The sequence below is a fragment of the Leuresthes tenuis genome, unplaced genomic scaffold (assembly GCF_036924035.1).
Source record: "Leuresthes tenuis unplaced genomic scaffold, fLeuTen1.0.hap1 SCAF_14, whole genome shotgun sequence".
NCBI classification, from domain to species: domain Eukaryota; kingdom Metazoa; phylum Chordata; class Actinopteri; order Atheriniformes; family Atherinopsidae; genus Leuresthes; species Leuresthes tenuis.
In genome coordinates this window covers 18643529-18669647 of record NW_027325368.1, presented here as the reverse complement: position 1 = coordinate 18669647, position 26119 = coordinate 18643529, and the positions used below count along the sequence as shown (strand labels likewise).

Genomic DNA, 26119 nt, shown 5'->3' with positions numbered 1-26119 from the left:
TCCCAACAGACACAACTTAAAGGGGTTGGACCTGCTTTGGTGGCCCATAAAGGCTCAACAGCGTTTTACAAAGGCGCAGTCAAAACATTTTAGCTCCGAAAATTGTGGCTCTAACACAGCACTAAAACAAATAAAAAATATCTTTCACAATCTCTAGGAACCTGTTGAATAAAGGCTCTTAATTACTTTAACATAACATACCTTAATTACCTTCCCTCAACACCAAAATCTGCCCAAGTAGATGGATTAAAACGTACAATAGAGGCGAATGTTAAGAGGATGGATGAACTGGTTGCAGCTCTATCCTTTGGTCAGTAGGGGGCAGTGTGTGCCTGCGGACAGAGAGGGGGAGAGAGGGGGAGAAAGAGAGAGAGAGAGACGGCCTGCTTTTCAGCACAACCGATATTTTGATTTATGAGAGGATAGAGGTGAAATGGCACTTTGGAGACAAAGTATAATTACAGATGAGGGGAAAAAATAACTAATTAGGTTGGCAGAGTCAGAGGGCTGTAAAAGTATGAACTCAATTACTTTTGTATTAAAAAAAACAAAACAACAAACTGTGCCACTTTGATAAAACATGGACAAGCAGTAGGCCCTCAAATTTTGCAGGGCCAAATGTTTTCTAAACGTTTTAGGTTAAAGATTGAACTGTCGACAGAGCCCGGAGGCCGGAGACTGTTTTGCTGGCAGCCATTAACTCTTGTTAGAGAGGATGCTTTGGTGATACTTATAAAAACAGAAAAAAGAAAAAGAACTGACATGTGTCGGGGTGACTGACTGATACATAAGTTGGACTTCCCCACCACCAACACCTTATACTGTCAACATGTAACCAGGACCGTGGGCAACTGTGTGAAATGGATGTGGCGACTAACTGCCTGGTGGGCTCTTGTTTTCGCTATGACTCACCCCCAAACTCATCAAAAACTTGTTTCTTTGGAAAAATGTCCATGTATAAAATTATTTTCACTCTGCTCTGGCAAAGTTCTCTTATTATGCAACACAAATGCCCAGACATGGCTTAATTAATTATGAATCATTGCACCTGTTCGTGTTCATCACCACAATGACTAATAATCCTGATCAGAATTAATGCGTGGCAGAAGCCACTGTTGGTTACATCATAACCAAACCTTCAGAGCTTCGGAGTGGCCCCAAGACAATTAACAGCAAACGTGAAAGATACGGTCCCTGTAAACAAACATTCGTCTTTTTCTCTTTCAGTCAACTTGAAGGTGGAGTACCACAAATACACAAACTTCCTGCAAAGTTGCTGTATGGCTGAGCTTCGTCACACCCAACCAGCACAGGGCCTTAAGATAAAGAAATGTGTGAATAATAACTCTTAATTCTTCTTCTCTTTTAGTCTTTGCCAACCTCTGTGAAAAATGACGGGCTCTTCAGTCTGTGAATTTAGAATAAGAAGCAATATTCTTAACCCTCGCACGTCCAACTTTCCAGAGAATGACGCAACATTTTGCTTGACTTTAAAGGCACTCTGAAAGGTCGTGATGGGAGCGAAAGGTGTGCTGTGGTCGATCAAAGCGACTTTCACCAACTGCTCAGAAATAAGCACCAAAGAGGCGGGTTTTTGTTGTACTGTCTGCACATTTCTGCAGCGCTGACTTTATTCTCAATCACATTATTAGAATCTAAAAATAAGAAAATCTTCATGGTTGTTGTTGCCCAGAGTCTTTTTTTTTTTTTTATCTGCCAAAAGAAACACATTAATACAAAGAGATACAGAGTGACAGAGAGATGCGTCTCTCAGCATTATCATTAACACTAAAACAAACCTCAAGTTGATTTAAAAAAAAAAAAAAAAAAAAAAACACAAAATAAAACATTAAAACACGGCCAAACCCAGCAACAGTTATAGTTTCTTAAATAGCCTCTGAGCACAGAGAGAAATAGAGATGACAAACGAGACCATGCAACCCAATCAGCCGCTCTGCTTTCTCATTAACACTTCGCACACTCACACACAGTTTGGATCCAAATCAATATTATCAACAGACATATGCCAGGGGGAGGAGCTGGCATCATACAAAGGAGTTTTTCTTTTTTTTTTCCAACAAACAGTTGTTTTGACATTTCATTATTTCAGGGACTAAAATACATCAGATTTCTTCAAAAGAACAACGAAAGTTCTCCAATCTTACACAATTATTCACAGTTAGCGCCTGGGTTGAACAGGCAACAAACAGCTTCGGGAGATGTTCCGCATTCCTTCTCTCATTTGTCTTTCGCCGAATAAAGCGGCGCAAACCCGCCGGGTTCAACACTCACAATCAGCACAAGTTCTCTGTGTCTGTGTGGGACTTCAGTCCATATGGCATCGCATCATCGTGTAACTAAAGAGCCAGAGGGGAAACACAGTTTAAGTAGTATTTGGTTAATAATCCTTCGTTTTTACGCTGCGCTCCTCTGGCTTTGGCTGTTGAAGGGCACAGCAACTATGAGGTCAAATAAAATAAAATAAAAAAGAAAAAGAAAAAATCACCACTGGCTTTTAAATTGACAACTCAAAACAATTATCTTACAGCATTTTACACATGCTCTTCGGAGCCTTTTGGAACCGATGGTAAACACCATCCTTACAAAATGAGGAACTAGATGTGAACATTTTCAGAGCAGACAGGAAATTAGACAAATGTGGAGTATATACACCTATCAGCATGGTTCACAGCACGGGACATACCACCTCTCCTCGCTGATATACATATTTTCTATTGAAATGGTAACATTATGCAGTGAATGACCAGCAGAAAAGATACAGCCAATAACAGATGTTTGTGTCACTTTGTTAACACTGTTCTACCTTAAAGAGATAGTGGATATACACACAGAAACTCTTTCATTATTCCTCTGCTGGGGCTTTTTAATTTTTAAGTGCTAAACTCGAGTTTATTTCACATTTTGTCTGAAAGTCCGCTGAGTCCGGTCATTGTTGGAGGTCGCGCTGGGTTTGGGGCGGGACCAGGCTGGCCTGGGCTGATGAAGGCTGGAGGTTCACGTTGTGGCAGTAGAAGGGTCGATGTTTGGTGTCATTTTGTCCTGAGATTAGCTCAGATACAGGGGCTTGTCTCTCTGAAGACCGCTGCAAGCAGAGAGGAGAAAACAGGAGTAAGGATAGGAACACAAAGACAGAGACATTAGCGATAACATCTGTTCATCTAAATAAAGTTTAGCCGACAACAGATGGACAAAATTCCACACCAGCAGGGACACCGACAGAAGGTGGGGTGTGGGTGCCCTTGAAATCCACCTTTGATGCTTTCTCCTGAATTTCTGCTAACTGTTATTTTACATTGTAAAAACAAGCTCGCTTTACAAGAATATCTTAGCAGAACTGTAGGTTCTCACTTCCACCTAAGCCACAACCAAAAGTGATGTCAGAGCGCCCCAGCATGCACACTAAATAAAACCGGGAGAAATTGAATCTCTGTGCACAAGGGTTACCACCCACCTGTTGCCATGGTAATCAGTGCCCCAGTCCAGAGAGGGGTGGTGGTTCGGAGTGTGTCGGCCCAGCTGGTGGTAGTCCACTGATGATGACATCACTGCTCCGCTGTTCAGCATGCCTCCTCCCATTGACTGGTAGTCAGTCTGGAGGGCGGGGGCATAGCCCTGTGATTCGAAGAAGAAAAGAAAAATAATTCTTAACTTTTGTGGAGGGAGGAAACGACAGAGGATGTTCAGCACTCTGCTATCATAAGCTGGGAAAATCCAGATTTCGTACGATTGCAATAGCGACCGCAACAACCCGACGAGATCAATTTGTTACGTGCTGGAAATGACTTAAGCGAAACAGCTTCTACTGGATCCCCACATTATATTGTTTTTTCAGATCAGAAGCAGTGAAACTGTGGCTCGCCTTCACAGAGTTGAAAAAAAGATTGGGACACGCAAGGCAAACATACAGCATGAGCTGAAAGGGAACAGGTGCACGCTGGTGTGCTAAAAAAAAAACACACTGAAAGCTAGTTATTCTTGTTCGGCGCCTGCTTATCAACACGGCCAGCAGTTGGAGCAGCTGTGACACAAAACTCCTGGAGACAGTTAAGGTACTTTAAGCCCCTTTATGTGGCCATGCCAGAAACCTATTTCCTTTGTTGAAATCACAACACGAACATGCGTTTAGAAGCCGGCTTCGACATCATCAAAAGAATAACGGAAGAAGATTCATTTTCAGCGGCAAAGCTTCCGGCGTTATTTAGTCTGTGCATCTGTGGTCAACTTAACAGACACTGATACTAGAGGAAAACCTCGGGGTAAAAAAATGTGGCTGTCTCAAATTTGTCTGTGGGGGCCTCACAGTGTAAGACAAGGCTCTTATTCAAGTGGAATTTTAATGACTATTCTCAAATTATGAGGTCATATTACGTGGCAGCATGTTAAAATGCCTTATAAGCGTAAAAGTGTCATAGAGTGGATTTAATTGGCGGCTTGTTTACTTCCTCCTTCAACCAGAATTCATCCATAGACAGCTGATGGTTTCTGAACACCAGCCTTTCAGGCCTATATAAAAAAAAAAGCTTTCAGATGAACGGGGAAATGAATAAAACTCCGAATGCAACTGAGGTGAAAAGGAGACGGATCAGTCGCAGGTTCATCAGCAGTAATTACTGTGGTTTGAGTGTCTGTGAAGACGCAGAAGGAGGAGGGCTGAGGAGAAGGGAGGATGAAAAGGTAAGAGGAGGAGGAGATGAGGAAGGAGGTGAGCATGTCTCCAACCTTAAGATACTTGAGAGGGAAATGGAAAAATGAGTGTGCGCGGCGACTAAGTGCAGACGTGAGTGTGTGCGCGGGAGGGGGGGGGGGGAGGGACTGAAAGGGAAGTTAATCTGAGTGTTGTGAGTGAAAGAGGAGAAAGAGGAGGACAGCAGGTGGTTGGTTCTCCCCCGCTCTCCTCCCCCTCCTCTCCTCTACCTCACCTATTCATCTATTGTTGAGCAAATTCTTCTCCTTCAATCTTTCACAAAAACCCCATCTGCCTCCTTTGTCTCTCCCTCCCTTCCCCCATCAGTTCTCACTCTTCACCCAGTAAAAAAAAAGAAAAAAAGTTTGGAGCTCTGTCACCGAGTCCTCTCCCTTTTTTTCCCCTTCACTTTAAAAAAAAATCTTCTTTTACTAAAAACATGCAATATGGAGGAGGATTATGGGAATGAGGGATTTAAAAGTGCGCTATAAAAAGATGGGCAAAACTGGAAGCGAGACTCAGCAGTAATCTGTCCCCCACTCTAACTACTCTGGAGAATATATATTTATCTCCTGGGCTCTCATTAGATTTAATATAAAATCACATTACAGCCACTCACCCTGCACTTACCTCAGATCTTCATAAAATGACCACAAACTAACCGACTGGCAGCAAGAGATGAGGAGGCAGAGGGGAAGGCTGACAGGCTGAGTTACACAGGAACAACCAGAAGTAAAGGAAACTCCCAGACTGAACAATTTCTGTCATCTGGAAGATACAATTCCTCTGTAGTATCGGTCTAATTCCTGAGTGTCTGTGTGTTTTGCTGTTTGAGATGTCGTTACATCGGGGAAATGGGTTTGCCTGTGTGAGGGATCTTAAGAAATGGGTTAGTTACCCACAGAGAAAGGTTCCCATCAAAAAGCACAGATAAAACATCAAGTGTGTCCTAATTCCACACAAAAGTTCTGTTTTCACACCCAGAATAAAACTAAAAGTCAAGACAGCGGGTCAATAAAGGCCTGTTTCCCGGGTGGTATTCTCCCACAACGTGCTGCAGAGGACGCCGTCTACGGAGCCCCAAAACAAGACAGAAATTATGTCGGACGGATGACGATCAGAGTCGGAAAACTTGAGGTGAATATATCAAAAAACACCTGAAAAGACTCTCAGACAAACATTCTTCTGTAACGTAACAAGCGACTTGCACAGACATATTTAAAAAGTTGACTTTTGATGAGACAGAGGTACGACTGATGCGAGTCTGCTGTCTTTTGGCAGTAAATCGTGCAAAAATTTGACCAAGCAATGTACGTGCTGTGTAACAAAGGGGCATTTGAAAATTTGTCATTTCTCTTTTTGTCACTGGACTCTACTTATCTTGCGGCGAAAAGATCAAAAAAGGATTTCTTCCTCTTCCTCGCCGATGAAAAGTTGTTTAACTCCTTTTCAAATGTCCAGCCTGATCGACCTTTCATTATCACTGACATCAATGAGTGCAGCCTCAGAGACTCGGCGGCGGGCCACAATTATGTGTTAAAATGCACTTTTTTATGTCTGATGTTTTCACATCACAGAGGATTCAAATGTGAGCAGGTAAACAAAGTGTGCTGAAAAGGAAAAATAGTACCTCTAAAAACCAAATGTGGGTTTACAGAAAGCAAGGATTACGTGTACGTGGAAAATATAAAGCGAGTTCAACAGGACAGTGAACCAATTCAAAGCATCATTTTTATATTCGTCAATGTGATGAAACATAAAGTGAAGACAAGGTCACCAGGGGTCAAACTTTTGGTGGAAAAATTCCAATACTGAATATCCAAGACACACCCATAATAATTAGCTCTAACATGTCTGCTAAATAAGGAGGCCGAGATGTATGCAGCACATTTTATGTCACTTTGGTGTCTGGCAGACGTGAGTAGCAGCGAGTGTATCTAGCGTACAATAGCTGACTGGTAATTTGATCGATAGTGTGTATCGATCAAATTAGCAGGCAGATTTAAAGTTTGACACACACTGTAAATGAGCCTTAAAGAACAGATGGGTTCACAGTGGAATATCTCAACAGGCAAAATGAAGCTATAAGATTACGTGCTGCAGTGAGTCTGACCTGTGAGATGGCAGGGGAGTGTGTCATTCCCAGTGAGTGTCCACTAAGCTGCTGGTGCTGATGGTGTGGACTGTGCAGCCCTCCCAAGTGCGCCTGGCTGTGAAGAGGAGGGCTGACCTGGAGAGGGGGGGTAGATGCTGCCGCCACATTACCGAGGGACAAAGCTCCCTGGTGGGGCACACTGGCCCGCGGCACTGTCCCCCTGGAGGACAGAGCCTGGAGCTGAGGGTGGATTTGGGTGTGAGGAGGGGGTAGATGTGGGCCTAGACCGGGGCTTGAGGCATGGGTGGGGGGTGACGGGTGAGGGTACGTCATGTACATGCCTGGGTGCTGAGGGGGAGGGAGAGGATGAGAGTGGGCCAGTGAGTTGGAGGAAGAGTGCTGGCCCGGGTGACCAGAGTAAACTGAAGGTTTGGGTGTGAACATTGAGGTAGAAGAGGAGGAAGATGTGGCAGAAGAGTGGGGTGGCTTCATCTCAGAAGGGTCATTGTAACTCTGGGAAACAAATAAAAACAGTTAGTTTTCTCTTTCTGAACTCTAACAACCAAACACATGCGCGTGTGTCAGTGTGTGCGCGTTGCACCTGTGAGACCAGACTGGCTCTGTAGGCTGCCAGTTGTTTCAGATACTCCTTCTTAGCCGTTTCTGTCTTCTTCTTGTACACCTGAAGAGAATTAAACACAATATACGATATTAGATAGTATCTTTATAGCACTTAACTGAAATAACACATTCTCTCTGAATCTGAACATTGTTACATTCAGTTTACATGTCATTTATCTGGAAGTCCCAGCAGCTTTGTTATAGCCGACGCTCTCTGATGCTAAACCGTTCACCTCAGTCACAAAGATGATGTCACTATTCATTCCCCTTTTCCTGCGCTTGGTTCAGTGTGTGGATTATTGAAACAGGATAAAAACGTGGTTCTGTGAGGCTGTGCACAGATGCAGCGGACACACAAGCACAACGCTGTCAACATTCTCACAATATTTGGAAGATACAGGAGCTCTAAGCCATGCTCAGTGTCTTCATTTAGCATGTTACCAAGCTGAAATTCATCACCTGACATGAAAAAAAAAGCACAGCTAAGGCTATAGAGGAAGACACGAGTGTCACACACCATCTATTAACTCATTTGTTCAGACAATCTTCGGACTGATGAACATGAATATCTTCAACAAACACTTATTGGCAATCAGTGGAGAAATTTCACCCTGATCACCAAAGTCTGTGGAAAGGTATCAGTCAGTACAACAGATACTAATGGCAGTGAATAAAAACAAAAACAAAAACAAATGTTTATTTTTAGCAGAGGGTTTGCTGACACACTTTCAGTTCCTTTGCAATTGTGATGATATTATAGTGACTGAGAGTTAAGAGTTAAGTCAACTGTATTTAGCAAATAAATCACTTCCATAGGCCATGATTTTCATAATACAGCAGGGATCTAGTATAACAATCTAAGCCCCTTTCGGACATAGGACACCTGACATTCTTTGCTCAATCAAATTATTTAAGTAACCATCACCGGGGTTTCACTGTCCTTTTTGTTTGGATCCAGCTTTGTCAGTTAGACAGAGAAGCTGCCACAGCAACTCAATCCAAAGCAACAAAAAGACAACAGTCAGCATAGCGTACCTGTTTCTGTTCTTCTCCCAGGCCGTCCCACATGGAGGCCACAATCTTTGACACCTCCCCGAAGGTGGCATTGGGGTTCTGGGCCTTGATGTTAGCTTGTGTGTCCCTGAAAAACAAGGCGTAGGCCGACACCGGCTTAACCGGCTCATTGGGATCCTTTCGCTTTTTTTTCTTTGGCGTTTTGGGTTTCTTGGCGATGTCTGCTGTGGCGGGGCGCTTCTCTCCCTGTAAACAAGTGGACGAACACAACGACTTTTAGACATTATAAAGAAGGAGTGTACTGATACTGATGAATGCTTAGCTGGACAGTGTAGCTGGAGTGAGCTCACTTCTGAGCAGAAATGCACGGAAAATAAAGTGTGTCCTTTAAATGACCCATAAAGTGGAAAATGCTGGGTGTTACGTTGATAATCATATTAAAAAAACTACATGCGACACGACTTTCATCCAACCTCCACTGTTGTTGTTTGATGCTAAGTAATCAGTCAACCGCAGAGATGAATCATAGGGAAACTCCCCACCTGTCAGCAGAACTGATAAAATCTCCAAGTGTGGTAAAAGCTATAGATGTTATATACAGATCATGTAGCTATGTGACCACAACTAAAGCAGCATATCAGCCTTCACATTTGATCTATTCTGCCCGGAGAACATTTTGTCCTGCTCATAACCTAATACAGAATCAACCTATGTGGTATTTAAAGTTGCAGATATCCATGTAAAAATAGAGATGACGTGAACCTACATCAGGACCATGTGTTTATAACGCACTGACTACAATTTTAAGTGTATTAAAGCAGAACTGTAGCTCTTATTTGAGCTAAAAGGAATGTTAAAGCAGGTTAGTGATAGAAAATTACCTCCCGCATCATGAAATCAATGCCACAGTGTTCTTACTGCTAAAGAGATTAAAAAAGTGTAAAAAAGGGACGACATCACAAACTGGGACGACACATCAATAATAAAGTGAGACCAGGAAAAGCACGATTGGTGCAATATTTGACAATATTAATCTTCCAGTTCCAAGGACTGTGATGCAAAACCAGAAGGGAATGACTTCGTTCATGTCACTTTTATATTGATAACAATCATTCTTAAAAAAGAGAAAAATTATAACGTTTTCATCAATACAACTTGGACTTGGATCAACAGCAGCTTTCTATAAAACTAGCAATAGGAGATCAAATGTTTCTAAATGAAAATAACTTAACTTAACACTGAAAATCTCAGCTAATCTTTTTTTTTTTTTTTTTTGTTAGTTTATGGATGAGGCTTGATCAAACTTGACTGAAAGCAGCCTTATGACACAGGCCAGCATTTTATCAGCTCCCCTGCTCATTGCTCAGCTGAGGTCCCCAAAAACAGCGCAGCTGAAAACGACCCCCCCCCCCTTCAGCATGAAAATATATGTGATGAAACTGCTCATCTTAAATGACCCCAACTGCATCCACTTCAGAATCTACATTACAAGTTAATGTAAGTTTATTCCTTCAGAAATTTCCTATTTCCTTCTTCATTGACGAGCTGATGAGCGTACCTTCAACATACAAACACAGTTTACCTGTTTTTACCCGTGGATAGTGGCTAGAACTGGTGAACTACATAAAATCAATAACACACACTCATAATGTCACCAAAGCAGCCTTTGTCTACAGATTCAGGATTGAACCGTAAAGGTAACGCGAGGCTCCTATGTTACATATCTACAGTTCCTGACAAAATTGCTAAATATTATTTGGCAGTAATGGTTTCATTTCCCCAGAATATGAGAAGTCAGTTTGTTGTTATGTGTCTGTGTGGGACAGCCTGCAGTGAGAGAGCTGATTTCTATCTTGCTGATATGATGGGGAAAATGGGTGTATTATGACACATAACATTATGAAGCTCCACTTTCAACATGCATTCACACAAACACTCACAAAGAAAACAAAAATGGTAGTTACATATCTCACTGCTTGCAGCTCAGTGAGATATGACACAATGACTCATACAAACAGGAGGTATGGTGCCTACACGTGTTTGTGCGAATTGTATGTATGTGTGCGTGTGTGTGAGCGTTTTTAATTTATTTTACCCTGAGTCCATCATCATTGTCATCTTCATGTGCTGAACTGGGGGGAGATGGTGTAGCAGATTTACTTCCAGGAGGTGAAGGGGAATTATGGGGAACAGAGTTCCCGTGCAGCCCCAGCTGGGATTGGTTGATAGTGGACAACTGGCTTTGGCTCATGCCTGATTGGCTCCTGGGTCCGAGTGCTGCTTCGATTGGCTGTTGGCTGCTGGTAAACCGAGAATCTGAGTTCACCATCTGCTGCATCTGAGCGAAGACAGAAAACGATGACAGATAATGATTAGATTTACTGTGCATCTGTATAATATTCCAGCCTGCAAACCTGTCTTTTTCTTTTAATCAGGAGTTTAACAAGCCCATGTTATGCTGCTTTAAATGTTCACGAGGCCTACTGTCACATGTTTTTATGCTCTAAAGCACAAAACATCTCTTTTCACCACTAGTAGAACAAATGACTTTGCGTTTATGTGGAATGGAAAGTTGCACTCAATCTGTCAAGCATCTAAAAGCAAATCAAAGTTAGCAACAAATAAGCTCTAACAAGAAATTAAGAGAGCATCAGATGTTAATGGAGACAAATGGAGTGCAAAAGGACTAATGGATGGGACTGACATGACTAGTGGATGTATAAACACATAGTCTACCAACACATCAGACATGATGTTTACCCCTGGGGATAGTGGAGACCAGCATTAAATACAGAATGAATACTGGGCTTAAATTCATGATGTCACCGTAAACACCCAGGATAAATAATGTGTGTTAAACTAATTGTTAACAGGTTCATACGTTTACAACCATTAAGTGACTTTATGTAAGTGTTGTTTACGGCCTGTTTCCACTGCAAAGAAATGGTCATGAAAAATAAATGACATCCTCTTTTAAGAGTTACAGAGACAGCTCATAGTTTGCTTTCAAATCAGGAGTGAATCTAAAATTCCACTTTGGACTGAAAGAGTATCCGGGCCACATAACATGCTCATGTAACAGACCTAGCCCTGAAACAGAGTCTGCCTTTGCTTGGCAAGGTTTTGCAGTGTGCAGCGGTTCAGGATTCACTAATAATGAAATCTGATAGTAACCGTGGCAACAGGCAATACAGCACCGAGGGAAAAGAGGATCAGAAGTCATTTAAAACATCAATTCCCATTTCCCACTCATGTGTAAGTACATCAATAGAGCTTTTTAAACTCCATTTGCTACACTCCAGAGAAGTGGCTACATATCTGGAAAAGACATCGAGTCCACAGGTGCAGACAGAACGAATACACATGGGTTTATTCTCTGTGCCTTGAGGCCCTAGATAATTTATCACAAAGATGTTTACTGCTGGATATAAAGTGACCAGACGGTCCGCTCCACTTTTCTTTTTTTGTTTTTACTGTTAAACCTGTGTCATGAATGCATCATGTGTCTTTCAGAACAAATATATAAGAAACAATGGGGGCAATCTTGAATAAATCTGGCTGAAAATGGAAGAAAAGGTCAACATGCTTGAGTTGGATCGTAAACATCATCAGAATTTCAAAGAACACGAGGGACATCTATTCTGCTAATGTTATCATATTGATGTCGTGCCGTGTATTTTGAATAAGCTGTAGCTACTGTAAGCAGGAGGCTGCAAAAAAAATGGACTCTGGGAGTTTTACATGCACAGAATGCAACAATGCCAAAACCCCAGCATGAGACTGTAGTTTGATGGCACCACGAAGAAGTGAGGAATCATGGGAGTGTCTTACACTCAGAGTTGATCTGAAGTGGCTCAGGGAGAATTTATCTAGCTTAAGATGTCATTTTATTCTAGATAGCTGAAGGTGAAGTTTTTAATGTCATGTTAAATGCTAATTTACGGCGTGGTAGCAGCTTCCTTTGAGTTGCCCAGTTAATGATGCTCGGAGCTATAATGTAAATTCATGAAAAAGCTGAATGCATGTGACGCACACTGTAGTAAGATGGATTGACACTGATTTCTATAAAAGAAAAAAATCACATTTCAGCTGGGTTACTGTATAATAACATGCTGTTGATGAAAGAAGGTGGTTGTGTGGCAGAAAGAATACCGTATAAAGTATATTTCTGTGGCTAGAAATGAAATAAAAATCTAATTCAATTAAATTTAATGAAAAGGGAAATGAGACTAGAATTATTAGAATTAAAATCAGAAGAGGTAAAAGGGGACATGAAGTCACTAAGAAAGCCCCCAAAAAAAGTTCACAAAAGTTCTCACAAATGTTCAAAACATTCGGGGGGGGCACCAGAACACAAGTCAACAAAACACACACCATTACATCACATGTCTGACCTTAAAGGCCCAGTTTTACATGTGAACTTTGGATCATCTTTGAACCGCACACTTCAGTCTTGAAGTGAGTCAGTCGTTGGTGATATTTTGGCCACTTCTCAGGAAAACAAAAGTTAACTTAGTTCACCTCAGTGGATGTGGTCTGGGGTGTCGTGCCCCCCTCATGGGAACATATTACCTGAACTTATTTACTGGCAGCAGCCACTGAACTTTGCTGTGGTATTTAGATGGAACACAAGGTGACATTTGTCGAACATGGGAAGAGGTTTCAGACTTATGTAAATGCGGATGGAAATGCTGAAAAATAGTATCGGTGGTTTGCCGTTGGCTGGGTTGGGACCTCAGTAAATGCCATTTAAGTTAACAGCAAATAAAGCCACCTTGCAAAAATCGTCGGCTCTGACACGCTATCTGTATTATCAAATGTTTAGAAAACGATTGAGATGCTAATGATGCACCGATAAAATTAAATCAAATCAAACCTTTCACCTGTTCCCTGAAAAAAAAAAATGGTGCAAATGGAACATAATAACAAAAATCATTATGTGTGGATTGGATAAATTCTAAATTGACAAACTCATGCTGACAGAATGTGAATGATGATCTTTTTTTTTTAACAAAAATAAAAATGTACAAGAGGAAAATCAGAGAAAGATTTTATTTCCATTTGGAGGGGCTGAGAGGACGGTAACTTGTGATGATGGGAGAACCCCTGATGGCAGCGTCAGGGCTGACTCATGCCAGGGCGGAGGCTCTGCTTACGTACTGTGGCTTCAGGTTCTCACAGCGGCTTCTGACTTCAGCATGAAAAGTCGAGCCGTGAAATCCTGACTGCGTTCTTGCTTTTAGTCAAAAAAACTAAAATCTGAATTTGCGTGTTGCGAACGCAACCAAAAAAGTCGTTTACCTGAATGACTCTACGACACGTTTCCAGCATCATTAATGGACAGTGTCATTAGAGCGAGTCAGCAGTGAAACTACACCGTAAGTTCAGGGGTTTCTAAAACACCTTTTAGCCCATTGTTCAAATGAGAAAAGCTGAACAACTGAATCGTTAAAGGACTGAAGTCAAATGTGCAATATTTCCACACGGTTTTCCTTTTATTCAAAGGATCAAATTAAACTTGAAACGTTTTTTTTTCTATTGTTTTATCCTCTGGCAAAGTTTGATTTGAGAAAACAATTTCTTGAGTAGCTTTTGACCACGCTAGAATTAAACAGGCTTTACTGTGATTTAATAAGCGCTATAAAATGAGCGCAGTTATGACCAAAATGTGGTTAATATCTGCGGGGACAAACGAGGAGGTGGAGAAACTAAATGAACACTTTCAAACTAGCAAGCATCCCAGCGCAAAACTCTACTTATTATTCAGACTACAGCTAGTTATTGCATTTTTACTTCTCTAGTTTCAATCAGTTTTATCCTATTTTAGTTTGGTTATTTCAGTTTAATTTGATTATGGATTCCATGCCACTTTTTGCCAATAAGATGGCAGCTATCTAACAGCTTGGTGATTGTAAAATAAAAAAAATTGCAGCTAAAAAAAACATATATACATACATACACATATATATATATTATATATAACATGCATGAGTTTCCTCCAAACTGCTATTGGAAAGTTAGCTGACTGCACGGCGTCTGCTTTGTGTGCCAACTGCACACGAGAATCAAAAGAAAAGACGCTGGAACTACAAGAAAATGAGCAGCAGAAGAGCGCAGAATGCTAAAAACTGATAATTTCAGTCAACAGTTAGAGAGCAGCAAGAGAAAATAAAAAAAAAAAAAAAGAAAAGAGCAGTCCACACCTCAGAATTAACTACAACTGAATAGTGCAGCTCCTCTCGGAATAACACACACATGCTCGCACACACTTTGACTTGAGTCTTCCTGGCCCCTTTTCTACCCACCCCGATTAGGCTGAGCCTGGGATGGTTGCTAGGCAACGATAATTCATGGTCTGGCAGTAAATGTATGTTAGTATGAAAATATAAAAGTGCGGTAAGGAGAAGGAGGGAGACAGAAGAAAGTAGGACTGAGGCAGAGAAATAAGACCTTCCCTTTAGGCCACTGAAATAATGATGTGCGTTGTTAGCAGACAAGTTAATCACATCCAACCTGAAGAGAAGGAAAATCTGAATTTAATTAAAATCTACGCCGTGTTGTTTAACAGTCATTCTAATTCAGATGAAGCCAGGTTGTGAGTTTCTTGTGTTTTTTTTTTTTTCTCCCAAAATGACTCTTAATATCACAGCAGGCACATTGTATATAGAGAATAAGAAACAGACAGAAGGACTGAAAGATCAAGAGTGGGAGGTGAGAAAGTTTCATTCTTAATGAAAACAGGAGAAATCTATTACAGATACTGACACATAAACCTCTGGCAGCGCTCCTAACAGCCAGTTTCTTATAGCAGTTGAAGTAACTACAAGTCTTAGATTTAGCTTTCATGTCTTTACTGTATGACACAGTCTGCCACATCTGAATGTCACAGCTAAAAGCGAGATTTTCACTTTACTGTGAAATGAAGACTTAAGAATATGAAGCAAATGTCAGATCGACCGGCTGCTATGATTGGCCTTCAAATAACGCTGCCCCGGGCAATATCCTATTTCACACAGTTACACAGAGTAAAATATAAAAGAATACAGTTAAAATATACCCGCAGGCTGCCAGTTCAAATCGGGCAACTCGCTGAGACTCTCAATTTACCTTCAATAAGTGGAGTCAAAGCATATTTGATCAAGAAACAAACCGATAGTCCAGCCTGAGGTATGTTGTTTGAGTAAAGCGCAGCTCAGTGTGTCGTTTCCTCTCTCCGGTGGGGGGTGTCCACTGAACTAGATCACAGTCTCGACGACTGAAAGGTTTTACAGCGCAAAAACCTTTATTAAGAAAGTCCTAAAGTATGTCCTGGCAACACTTTAGAGGTACGGTGTCTCCAGAAATAGAACTATCAGTAAACTTCCTTTATGTTATTTCACAGAAAATCAGATCCACTGAAGTTTGACTGCAAAAACATATATTTATGACAATCATCCGAAATATTTAAAGTTGGAACTAAATAAAGGCAATAACAGAAATCTTAACTTAGAGGAATGTGTCCATTGTTAATGTGAAGAACTACTCCTGCGGGGGCTTTTCTGGGGGTCTCTGTGTAGTCACATGATTCCCAATGATTAACGATTGGAGTGTTGCGCTCATAACCTGAAATCAGGCAAAACTGCAGCAACGATATGACCGAGTCTACGGTTTTGATGGACATAAAACATAAATCGCATCGCTGTTGAGCTTATCTTTGACTTCACATGGAGGACTCTGTACTGAGCAACTCACACCGTTACTGGAAAAATAACTCATTTTAGCTCAGTTAAAAAGTAGAAACAAAACTGAAGCAGCTTGTTTTTGATGACTGAAAAAGCCACAAAAAAGTGGATGAACTGCGCTGGAAAAAAAAAAAGGTTATGAAACACTAACCCAAAGAAAAGAAAGTCATTCTGATAGAAACTAAAGGTCCAGTCAGTAGGATGTAGTCACATCTCGCAGCTCACACTGCGATTAAAAGAGGTCCCTCGCTTACCCTCAAACTACTGCGGTAGTGAAAAACAGAAAAGGCCCGATTTAAACCCGGTGTTTAGTGTGTCCCGTATGGGTTGCTGTAGTAACACGGGATGACACATGCTGGATATACTGTATATAAATGGATAGTTCTAAGGTAATGAAAACACTTTATTTTCATGTGAATCTCCACAAATGAAAGTAATCTGGGCACCAGAGTGCATCCAAAAGTCCAAGAAGTGCAACAAACTTTTGTCCTTGACTGCACTGACGCACCTAATGCTTAGCTGGTGTGGTTGGGTTTTTTTTTTCTTAATTTCTTTTTTCCATTTCTATCTACGTGTGCTTTCCCCCCCACAACTCGCAGCTATAACTGGGGCGGGTCTTCACCCGTATGAAAACTGATGTGCGATTTAGAAAACCGTGGGCTACTCTTCGAGAGCGACACATGGCCTCTAACTGCTAACATAAAGAAGTGATGCTTGCCATCAATACCTTAAGATGAAGAGAATTATTGAGTTTTTTGTGGAGAAAAATGATGTGCTGTCCATTCCCATCCCTGATCCTAGTTCTGAAAGCTCCATCCCAGAACCATGAGCGGAGGTGACGGTTAAATCCTTCATCTCCCCTGTCCCCGATAAGGTGGTGAACAGTTACTCTGGCCGAGCACCGGAGGCAACATCAGCCTCCGTGCATTTCAGAGAGACTGGCAGGCCCAGCTTCTGATAAAACGTGCAACATGATGCACAGCATCTATTGCAGCCAAAGCATGCTTTTGCTGTTGTGGAGTCAAAATTCACAACTGACACGCATCATCTGTCGGGACAGTTGTCTGACCAACAAAGTGCCCTCCCTCCCGCAGCATTTCAGCTTCAGGCAGAGGCGGACTGAAGCACTGATGATACATTCAAACGCTGCTCAGGATATGACAAAAACTCATTTTGGTCTCAAATTTGTCATCAAGCATGGGAGGTGCCAGGATAGTAACCTCGGCACTGAAGGCACTGTGTGAATATTTTAAGGTTTTAAGGTAGTGCAACCAAAGCAAAAATTTAGTCTTGAGTTCTGCTAATGCAGAAAATAAATATTCTGTGATTTAAAGATTTTTTTCCTTCACTTATGCTGAAGTCACACCGACATTCGAATTTCCAGCAATACCAAAAAGAAAGTCACTAATTGACACCCGCCTTTTGTTTTATCCGAAGTTCAAACTGCATTAACTTCGACATGCAAAAACCTCAGACCACCAAATGTCCAACCAGACTGAGAGGCAATGGGACTGACCAGAAAATACTCAGAATCAGTTTGTAAACTGTGTTTGACACAAACAGATTCAATTCACCGTTCTGTTTCAGTCCATGGAGTTTGGAGACTCAAAAGAAAAAAGAACAAAAAGCACAAATGACTCAACTTAGACGGTAAAAGGCTTCGAAACACTTGTGTGGGTAAGCGGGACCTACAACATTTGCAGCACTTTACGTACACATTTGGAAGGGATTAACAGAGAAAAGCACACGCTTTCTAATGTCACGTATATCCAGGAGTAAACACTGCTGGAGTCATCCTCCCTGCATCCAGTCAGGTATAAACAGTGCGGGACTTATTTAAAGTCACTCACCACAGAAAGAGTGCTGGTCATCGGGCCGCCGTCCGGGCTGAACGCACCACCGTCTTGGTTCAACATAGCAGCTCCGTCCTGGCGACCAGGCATGCCGGGGAGGTCCATGCCCTGCAGCTGGTAGGAATGGTGTTGAACAGAGCTGGAGGGGGGGTCCATATGGTGGTACTGTCCAGAGGAAGAATCGTGGGGTAGGTGAGGGGGCAGCATGTGGTCTGGCAGGGTGGGGGGAGTGATGGGCGGGATGTTGAAATCGTCATCACTCAAACCACTCACTGGGTAGGACTAAAGACAAAAACAACAACAAAAAAAAAGACTTGTAAACCATCACTTTGTAGCTCCATTAGCAGTATTTTCAATGAACTAACCAAACGCACACACACATTGTCGTTTGCCTCAGAGAATCCTTACTGATGTGGGACAAAGTCACACTTCGAGCTTGGGTAGATGGGCAATGTTGCCTTTAGCATCATGACAACTTGGAGAAAATCAATAAGAATTGCATAGGGGACTATAAGAGACTGAAGTGTCATGAAACATTACAGTCAGAGTTAATAGATGTGAGAGATTGTAAAAAAACTGCCCATTACCATTACCTCAGAGCGCTGAATCCAGTCTGAACTACAGCTCTGTGGTTTTTTCATGGAGTCACTCTTCTTCAGCCTGAGCGCCTATCACAGACTAATTATCACTAATGATATTCCCGGTCTTGAAAGAAAGTCTTGTTAACAAATACCCTCTTATTCAGCAGCAGAACAATACAGCAATTTATAAGTACAAGACCATTTTGGCAACAACAATAGACGCAGGCAGATCTTTGTGTGCAAAAAATACATCACTGCTAATTTGACATGCAAAAAAAAAAAAAAGAGAGAATCCGGGCCAGTCTCATACGAGAGTCTGAGAGCAGAGAAACGCCAGGGAGACACGTAGAAGGAAATGGAGTGAGAGAATCATGCAAGAAAGAAGTGAGAAACATGGGAGAGAAAAGAGAGGGAGAAGCAATGTTAGAGAAGCCTTCTCATACTAATCTGACAGAGGAGATCTTTTATAGAGACTGACAGCCTTTTCTGCTTGGCTAGCCACACCAGTCTCTCCATCTCGTCCTCTTTTGCTCTTCATCTCTCACCATCCTTCTCCTTCCACCCTCTTGTGCGCTCTTGCTCTCCTAATCTCATCCTCAATTTCTCTTTCATCTCTCAGTCTTTCACTGCGTCTCACTCTTTTCGGCTCTATCTCAAACCCACATGCAGGGTTCACTTATAAGTTGCATGACTTGCAAGCTGAGCGCTAAGTTTTATAAATATATGTCCATCCATCCATTTTCTATACCCACTTTATCCAATTCTGGGGGCCGGGGGCCCACGGCAGCTGCCATCTCGCAGGAGGCAGGTAGACCCTGGACAGGTCCCCAGCCCATCACAGGGCTGCATCAGATAAGCAGCAGTTGGCAACAGTTTTTCCATCTCCTTGAAAGATCTATGAAGTAGTTACAGCGACGGAGGCGAGCACAGCTTGTCTGCTTCTGTAGTTTACCGACTGAGATTGAGAAATAAGTGAGCTACTTCTCTTCGTGGTTGGGTAGGATATTAGATATTAAAATCTGTGATCAATCATAGGGGTTACAGATATCTTTGGAATGAATAGGAAGAGGAGTGGAGCATGTTTCAGTTTTAATACCCTTGTTTAATAAGCCACTTAATTACTGTAAAGCAGCAAAAGGCATGTGTTTCTGAGCCTGGTTGTCGACATCATATCGAACAACACTGTTTCTCGGGCCTCAACCAGTCCAACAGGGTTTTTCTACATGGTCCTCCACACACTGTCCCGATGGAGCTCAGAGCTCTGCATAAATTACACCGCCTGTCTGTTTTCTGTCTACCTCTCACTCTCCCTCCCTCCCTCTCTTGCTCTATCATTTCTTCAACTTCTGCATAAATTACTGTGGTTTTTTTTCCTTCTTTCTTGCTCTCTCTCTCTGCTCTTCCATTCATGTGAGTACAATAGCCTGTTCCTTGTGCACTGGGAGCTTCTAGAAAGACTAATGTAGTCAGGATTAAGTCTTTCACACACGTTGTGTTCGCATTACAAATGCATTTCTCGCACCTCCATGTTCATTTCATACAATACCAAAAAGCACACAAAGATATCAGCAATATGACATGCAATGAGCAGCTTTTCATGAAATGAGGGTGATAAACTTTCTGCAGCGGTTGATGAATCATGTCAAAAGTAGCATTTATAATTCCTGCATTTGAAATCTCTATTTAAGTATATAATAATGTTTCATTATATTTCACTAAAAGTCTTTATCTACTACAGTAATCAATAGTAACCACATCCACCAGTTGTGGATATCTTCATTTTAAGTTCTAAAATGCTTTCTCTAAAGCAACATTTTGACAGGAGGAACTTTCGCGCGGCCTCATCGAGTCCCGGCTCGTGATCCTCTGCAAACCACAAGAACCAGAAACTAAACCAAACAAGTGCTTGTTTTTCAGGTGTGTGAAGTTAAAACATTTCGGATTAATTCTTTAAGAGCTCCCAACATCTCATTTCCTCAACTGTGCCATATTCACCTCACGCGGTCAGTCGCCTCTATAACTACTGAAATCTGTTTACTTTCGGGTGCGGTTGAGCTAGCTGAAGTGTAACAGCGAGCTCAGCAGTTCTGACACCAACGCACTGAATCAATGAAAATAAAATCGTTTTTTTCTTTTTGGTTTTTTTTCCGTCTTTCTTACTTTCCAAAGAGCTTACGTACAAACAGAAGCCCTCACACCTCAGCACGGACCTACCGCCCCCACGAGAGTGGCAAGAAATGATGTTTTACCATAAGTCAGTGGGCTCATTTGTCTCATCTTTGCAAAACCTGAGACAAGAGGAGACAACCATGACGACCACGATCTGAGGGGAGCTTTTATGACAGAAGCTGTTGGACTGAAAGTTGAGGGTGCGCTTGGTTGACACTTGTCCTCTGCCTGATCACTAACACCGTGTGCCATCTTCTTGTTTGAGAAACAAAGAGACATAGACAGCGGGCAGAACATAAAAACACTACAGGTAATTTCACAGTTGTCATCTTAATTATGTGGACACAAATGTGAGTGCAGATATGAGAGTGAATGTCATTACCTTCGACCATTTCAAACTAATTATCAAATCTAATTTTCCAAACAGCATTAGACAGATCGGTGTAGGCACTTAAGACAAACGTCCTGGTGATGTTTTGAACTTCACTAAACTCCTAAAATAAAACGTAACAAGCACTAAACTGAGGACAGTTAGGCTCTTTGATTTGTTGTGTACATGAACCCCGAGAGAAAAACCCGAGGTGAAGGTCAAGCTTCTGATAATAAACAACAAACCTCTTTCATATGATTGAAGGCCTGATTTTCCATGCAGACGCAATAAAGCAAATGGCATTTATGAGAGACGTTCAAAGATTTTCATTTTTCACGAGGTGAAGTGCTGCTGCGATCGAGCAGCACTGAACTCGGATGATTTGAGGGATTTGTGGTCCGGTCTCCACTGTTCAGACCCGGCACCATGCAAATCACAGGTTCCCATAATAACTGCAGGAGAAATGAGCTTTTAAATGCTCCTTCAACGCTCCCAGAAACTCGACCAGGGGAAGCTATATAAGGCGAGTTAAATAATCATCTACCTGCACCATCTTCCTTTTGGGCATGGAGCATTACACCAGCAGCAACGTGGCAAAGCAACATAGAAATCCAGATCTAGACTTTACGACCCTGTTGATTTTGTCTCCAATGGGAAAAGCACCTGCCGTTACAGTTTTTTAACACTTGTGCCAGTTGCGGGCAACAGGAGTTACGTTTTCAAGTTGTTTCCTTGATCCTGACTGATGTTTTCCTTCTGAGATGGTTGTTAAAAAATGGATCTGGGCATTGATGAAGCTGCATCTCTCTGGATTAAAAATAAAAACGGTTTTTCTTTGCCTGCACATAGAACATCTTCAGAAAAATAGATACAAATTTTTATTAGACTTTTCAACTTTATTACAGGAATGCAAAAGAACATTGACGGCAGCCTCTTTTAAAACCAAGTCAAATGTCTAGGATTTGACCATAAAAACTGCTGATGTGACTTCAAACCCTCTGAGGCTTGTACTTTCCTAACTTTCAGATGGCGTCTTCGCAGGTCCTCATGTGTGGGTGGAAACTGCTGCTGCTACTTTCTTTTCCTATAGGTGGTGCTGTTTTTGATTAAAGGTGTAGCTCCACAGCAGTGTTGAAAGGACCTAACTGTGTGTGTGAGTGTGTGTGTGTGTGTGTGTGCATTTACCCAGGGTAGGCGATGTATGTCGGCCATGTGTGCCTCCCTCCTCCAGTGCTGTGAGTGTGGGTTGGGTGGCGTCACCTTGCTGAGTGGGTGAGGGGGCTGTGGCACACGAAACTGTGGGAAGAATCACAAAGACAAACAAAGATTGAAATGGGTCCAGAGGCCAGGAGGAGGTCAGAGGTCAAACACAAAGGCCATGAAGAGGAGCAAGGACAAAACAAGAGGAAGGGAGAGATAGAGAGAGATTCTCTGTGCAGAGCTCACCCTGGGGTACGACTCAAGTCTCCTACAATCAGGTCAGAAGCGGCTTTTATCTTTATGTTTGTCCAATATTGCAATTTAAATTGAAACCAATGAACAGCTTCAACTGGGCTGGTGCAACAGAGAGAAAGAGAGAGAAATAAAAGAGAGTCAAGGTGCTTTTTGGACAGACAGGGAGGGGCTGTAAATAAATTGCTTGTTCGTTTCCTTCACAGCTAATCCCTGATAAGAAAAGGTTACACAGAGTGCTGCACAGCTGCAGTGAAGGAAGAGAAACACATAAAAACTTCATTGACACAGTCTCACAAACAGAATAGTCAGGTTGGCTATGATTAATGAGGAAGTGTGAAGATCCCTATGCTCTTTTTTTAAACACCACAAAGCTGCACTTATTCATTTCTGTGCAGTCATAACTTAGAATCTACTAGTCATAACTTAGGATTTACCCAAACCTATAAGCAGCACTATAAATCTGCAGATATCATACTGATGTTAGGCAGTAATTAAAGGACACTGTTTTGCTTCTGAAAGACAGGCATCCAAACCGGCTTCTCGGCTCCCTGAACTGTGTCCACTTCTAACTTTATAGATAGACTAATTACAATGTGGTCAAAAAAAAAAAAGAAGCAGAACCTGCGATTTGTGAGTGAAAAACACATGTGGCAGATTCGAGCTGTTACAGCCATCGAATTTAAGGCTGCCTGAAAGCTTTTTTGATACAGTGAAAGGCGTGCATTATTTGGGAACCTGATTTCGTAACCTCAGAAAAATAATTTACATCAGGGAAAGAAAACGGTCGTGAATTTAGACTACATTGATATGCATTTTGACCAGTCAGAGAGAAAGGTAGAAGCGACAGGACGTATATTTTTCCTGCACAGTCTCCATCTGGGTAACAATCAAAACAAGAACAGTGCTGCACATGTGCAGTCGGCGCGCTCACGGGTGCTGCAGTTTGCTCTATTTTGCCACCGACGAGAGGCAGAGTGGTGCAGGAGAGCAAGACTGAACTCTTACCAGGCAGAGCTGCACACTATCTGTCGAAAAAGTTGCTAAATGTGTCCACTGGCACCTTTGTGAAATAGCGGCGAGAGAAACAGCAGTCTGAAAAGTTGCCGCATTGACAAAAAGGTGAACTGAGGTGTGACGTTGACTGCAGCGGGTGAGAGGGACGATAGGTGGACTGGCTGAGTTTAAAGGTCAAAGTAGCAAATGTTACCATGACAACTAGTTCAACTAAGATGGTGAACACTATCTACATTTTACCTGCTAAACCATCAGCATGTTACACACTAACAGTAACATTCAGTTCAAATGAAAGCTCTGTTGAGATTTAATCCAGGCCATCAACATGTCTTTCCTTTTTTATGCTGTCGAGGACATTCTATCAAACAAAAAAAAACAAAACAAAAAGAGTTTTCCATGTTGCGAACATAAAACCCTTTGAGTTCAGCCCAGATTAAGACTGATAACACTGTAAACTGTTATCTTACAGTAAAGGTTAACAACACGACCTCAAGTGCAGAAAGCAGAATTCTTTTTGATTTGTCAGCCACTGGCTTGAAAGAGACAAAATCTCTGTTACCATATGAAAAACATATTTAACAGTATTTCAATGTTTTTACTGGAGTGTTACATTGTCTTTCAATGAAGGCGCAGTCAGAGCAGTCCAAAGCTGAACTTATAGAAACATCCTGCTTTACTGTAGTGTACTGGCTTGGAAACTGTAAATCTACACAGATATTGCTCCACTGAGTTTTTCCTTTCTTTCACAGTAGCGCTTGCCCCCTCCCTGTGTCTACACCCTTACAGATGTAACACCGTTACTACTAATCCATTAACAACTCAGAAAATGACAAGGATGAGGGTCAGGCTGGTCTGAAATTGATCCCATTCATCACAACAACCTCTGACTTTATGGGAGCAATGGTACTTCAATAATAAAGCTATAAATTCTTATTCCACTCACCACTCCCCATCTTCATACAGAACAACACTATGAATAAAACATCAAATCATTCAGTTCTATGCCACACAATATTCTCTATATGGTACTTTATGAATAATGTAGTAGTGCTTCTTATTAATGTGGGCTTTCCTTGGTGTTGAGGTAATTCTGTGCTAACAAACACACATCTTGTGCTCTAATGCCTGCCCCCAAGAAACTGCATTCTGAATGCAGTTAGATCCATAGCCCGATGAAATCCGTGTCTGCTGCATAGCGCAGCTTCAGAGCTGTTCAGAGCCAAGTAATCTAATAACAGCTAAGCACAGAAGTGACATAACAGGCAGCTGTGTGTACACCATCATCTACTTCTTACTATAGATCTAACTTTACGTAATCAGAACTGTTTTTAATGCAAATTTCTTCCACGACAGCCCACTACCGTACATTGTCTACTCAACCCCAAATCCAGAAGAAGGCAGAAAATAATTGTTTTGATGATCAATAACACTAAATTCTTAAAGTTACTTTGTTAAAACTGCTTCACAAACGTAAGATTTTTAAAAAAATGTTTGAACTCGTATAAATTGAAACGAGGCAGCCAAGAAAGCTTTGGCACGGAACTGATTAAAAGTCAAATTATCTTCTGGAGGACCTTTTCAAACCTGAAGTCTAATCATTTTCGTGCCAATACACACATTGTGTTGCTTAATAATCGCACAGTGTACTGCGGCAACTCTCCTTTAGTGAAAGCGACGAGGGAGCTCACAGATAGAAACACATTGTAATGCTTCAGATGCATCTGAGAGAAGACGGGGATATTGATTTGCACGTTTGAACGGGATAAGGAGGACGTTTCTTTTCCATGTAACTGGAAATCAGACTAAAATAGCGAAAGGTGAGCTCAAAGACAGTGGAGCACGATCAAATGATTTTAAAGAAGGCAACAACAACAACATGATGTGAAATAATATCACTCCTCCCATCGGAGCATAAGCCTTTCCTCCGCTCAACTGATGCATTACAGTGCACAGTTCAGCTCTTCAGTGGCTGTCTGAGGGGCTCTTGATGTGAAATTTACGAAATTCAAGCAGATTTAATAAACAGCACTCCCTACTGCCGAACACATCGAAGCCTATAATATTCATGATAGTACTATCAGACAGTTTTTTATGGCCTTAGCAATCCTATCCATCATGTCTACTCACAGGTGAAAGACATGGTTTGTTTCTCTTGTTTCATTGATTCATTTTTTTCCAGCGCCCCACCTAAAAAAAAACTTAAATCCAAACCAATTCTGGAAAAACTCCCATTCCTTCTTTCATTACTTTTGAACAAACTAAACTACAGCGTACACTCTTTATGTCTTTTGGCTCCTTCAAACTTTATTAGGTTTGTTTTGTGTACATCTACCACATATTTAGCTTGTTTCACACAAAGACTATATAAAGACGAGTAACCACATGTTGTAAAGTAATGTGTGCTGCGACATCACCACAAAATGACCTACAATCTTCAGCCTTGTCACAAACGTGGATTTTAAATTTCAGGAGAGAAGATAATTAAAAGATGTTACTCGCCTAAGCTGTGCATTGTCACCTT

General features: G+C 41.6%; 1 protein-coding gene across 2 annotated transcripts in view; it reads right to left on the bottom strand.

The window, feature by feature from the left end:
- Nucleotides 1–2084: 2084 nt before the first annotated feature.
- tox (thymocyte selection-associated high mobility group box) overlaps nucleotides 2085–26119 on the bottom strand; it is a 40334-nt gene continuing 16299 nt past the window's right edge. For both annotated transcript variants that reach the window (XM_072363638.1, XM_072363639.1), the window contains 8 exons: nucleotides 22315–22425; nucleotides 18007–18291; nucleotides 10531–10773; nucleotides 8457–8681; nucleotides 7402–7482; nucleotides 6819–7313; nucleotides 3473–3633; nucleotides 2085–3103 (listed from right to left, as the gene is read on the bottom strand). In XM_072363638.1, the coding sequence (XP_072219739.1) occupies nucleotides 3067–3103; nucleotides 3473–3633; nucleotides 6819–7313; nucleotides 7402–7482; nucleotides 8457–8681; nucleotides 10531–10773; nucleotides 18007–18291; nucleotides 22315–22425 (1638 nt within the window). In that variant the 3' untranslated portion in view covers nucleotides 2085–3066. The remainder of the gene's footprint in view (nucleotides 3104–3472; nucleotides 3634–6818; nucleotides 7314–7401; nucleotides 7483–8456; nucleotides 8682–10530; nucleotides 10774–18006; nucleotides 18292–22314; nucleotides 22426–26119) is intronic.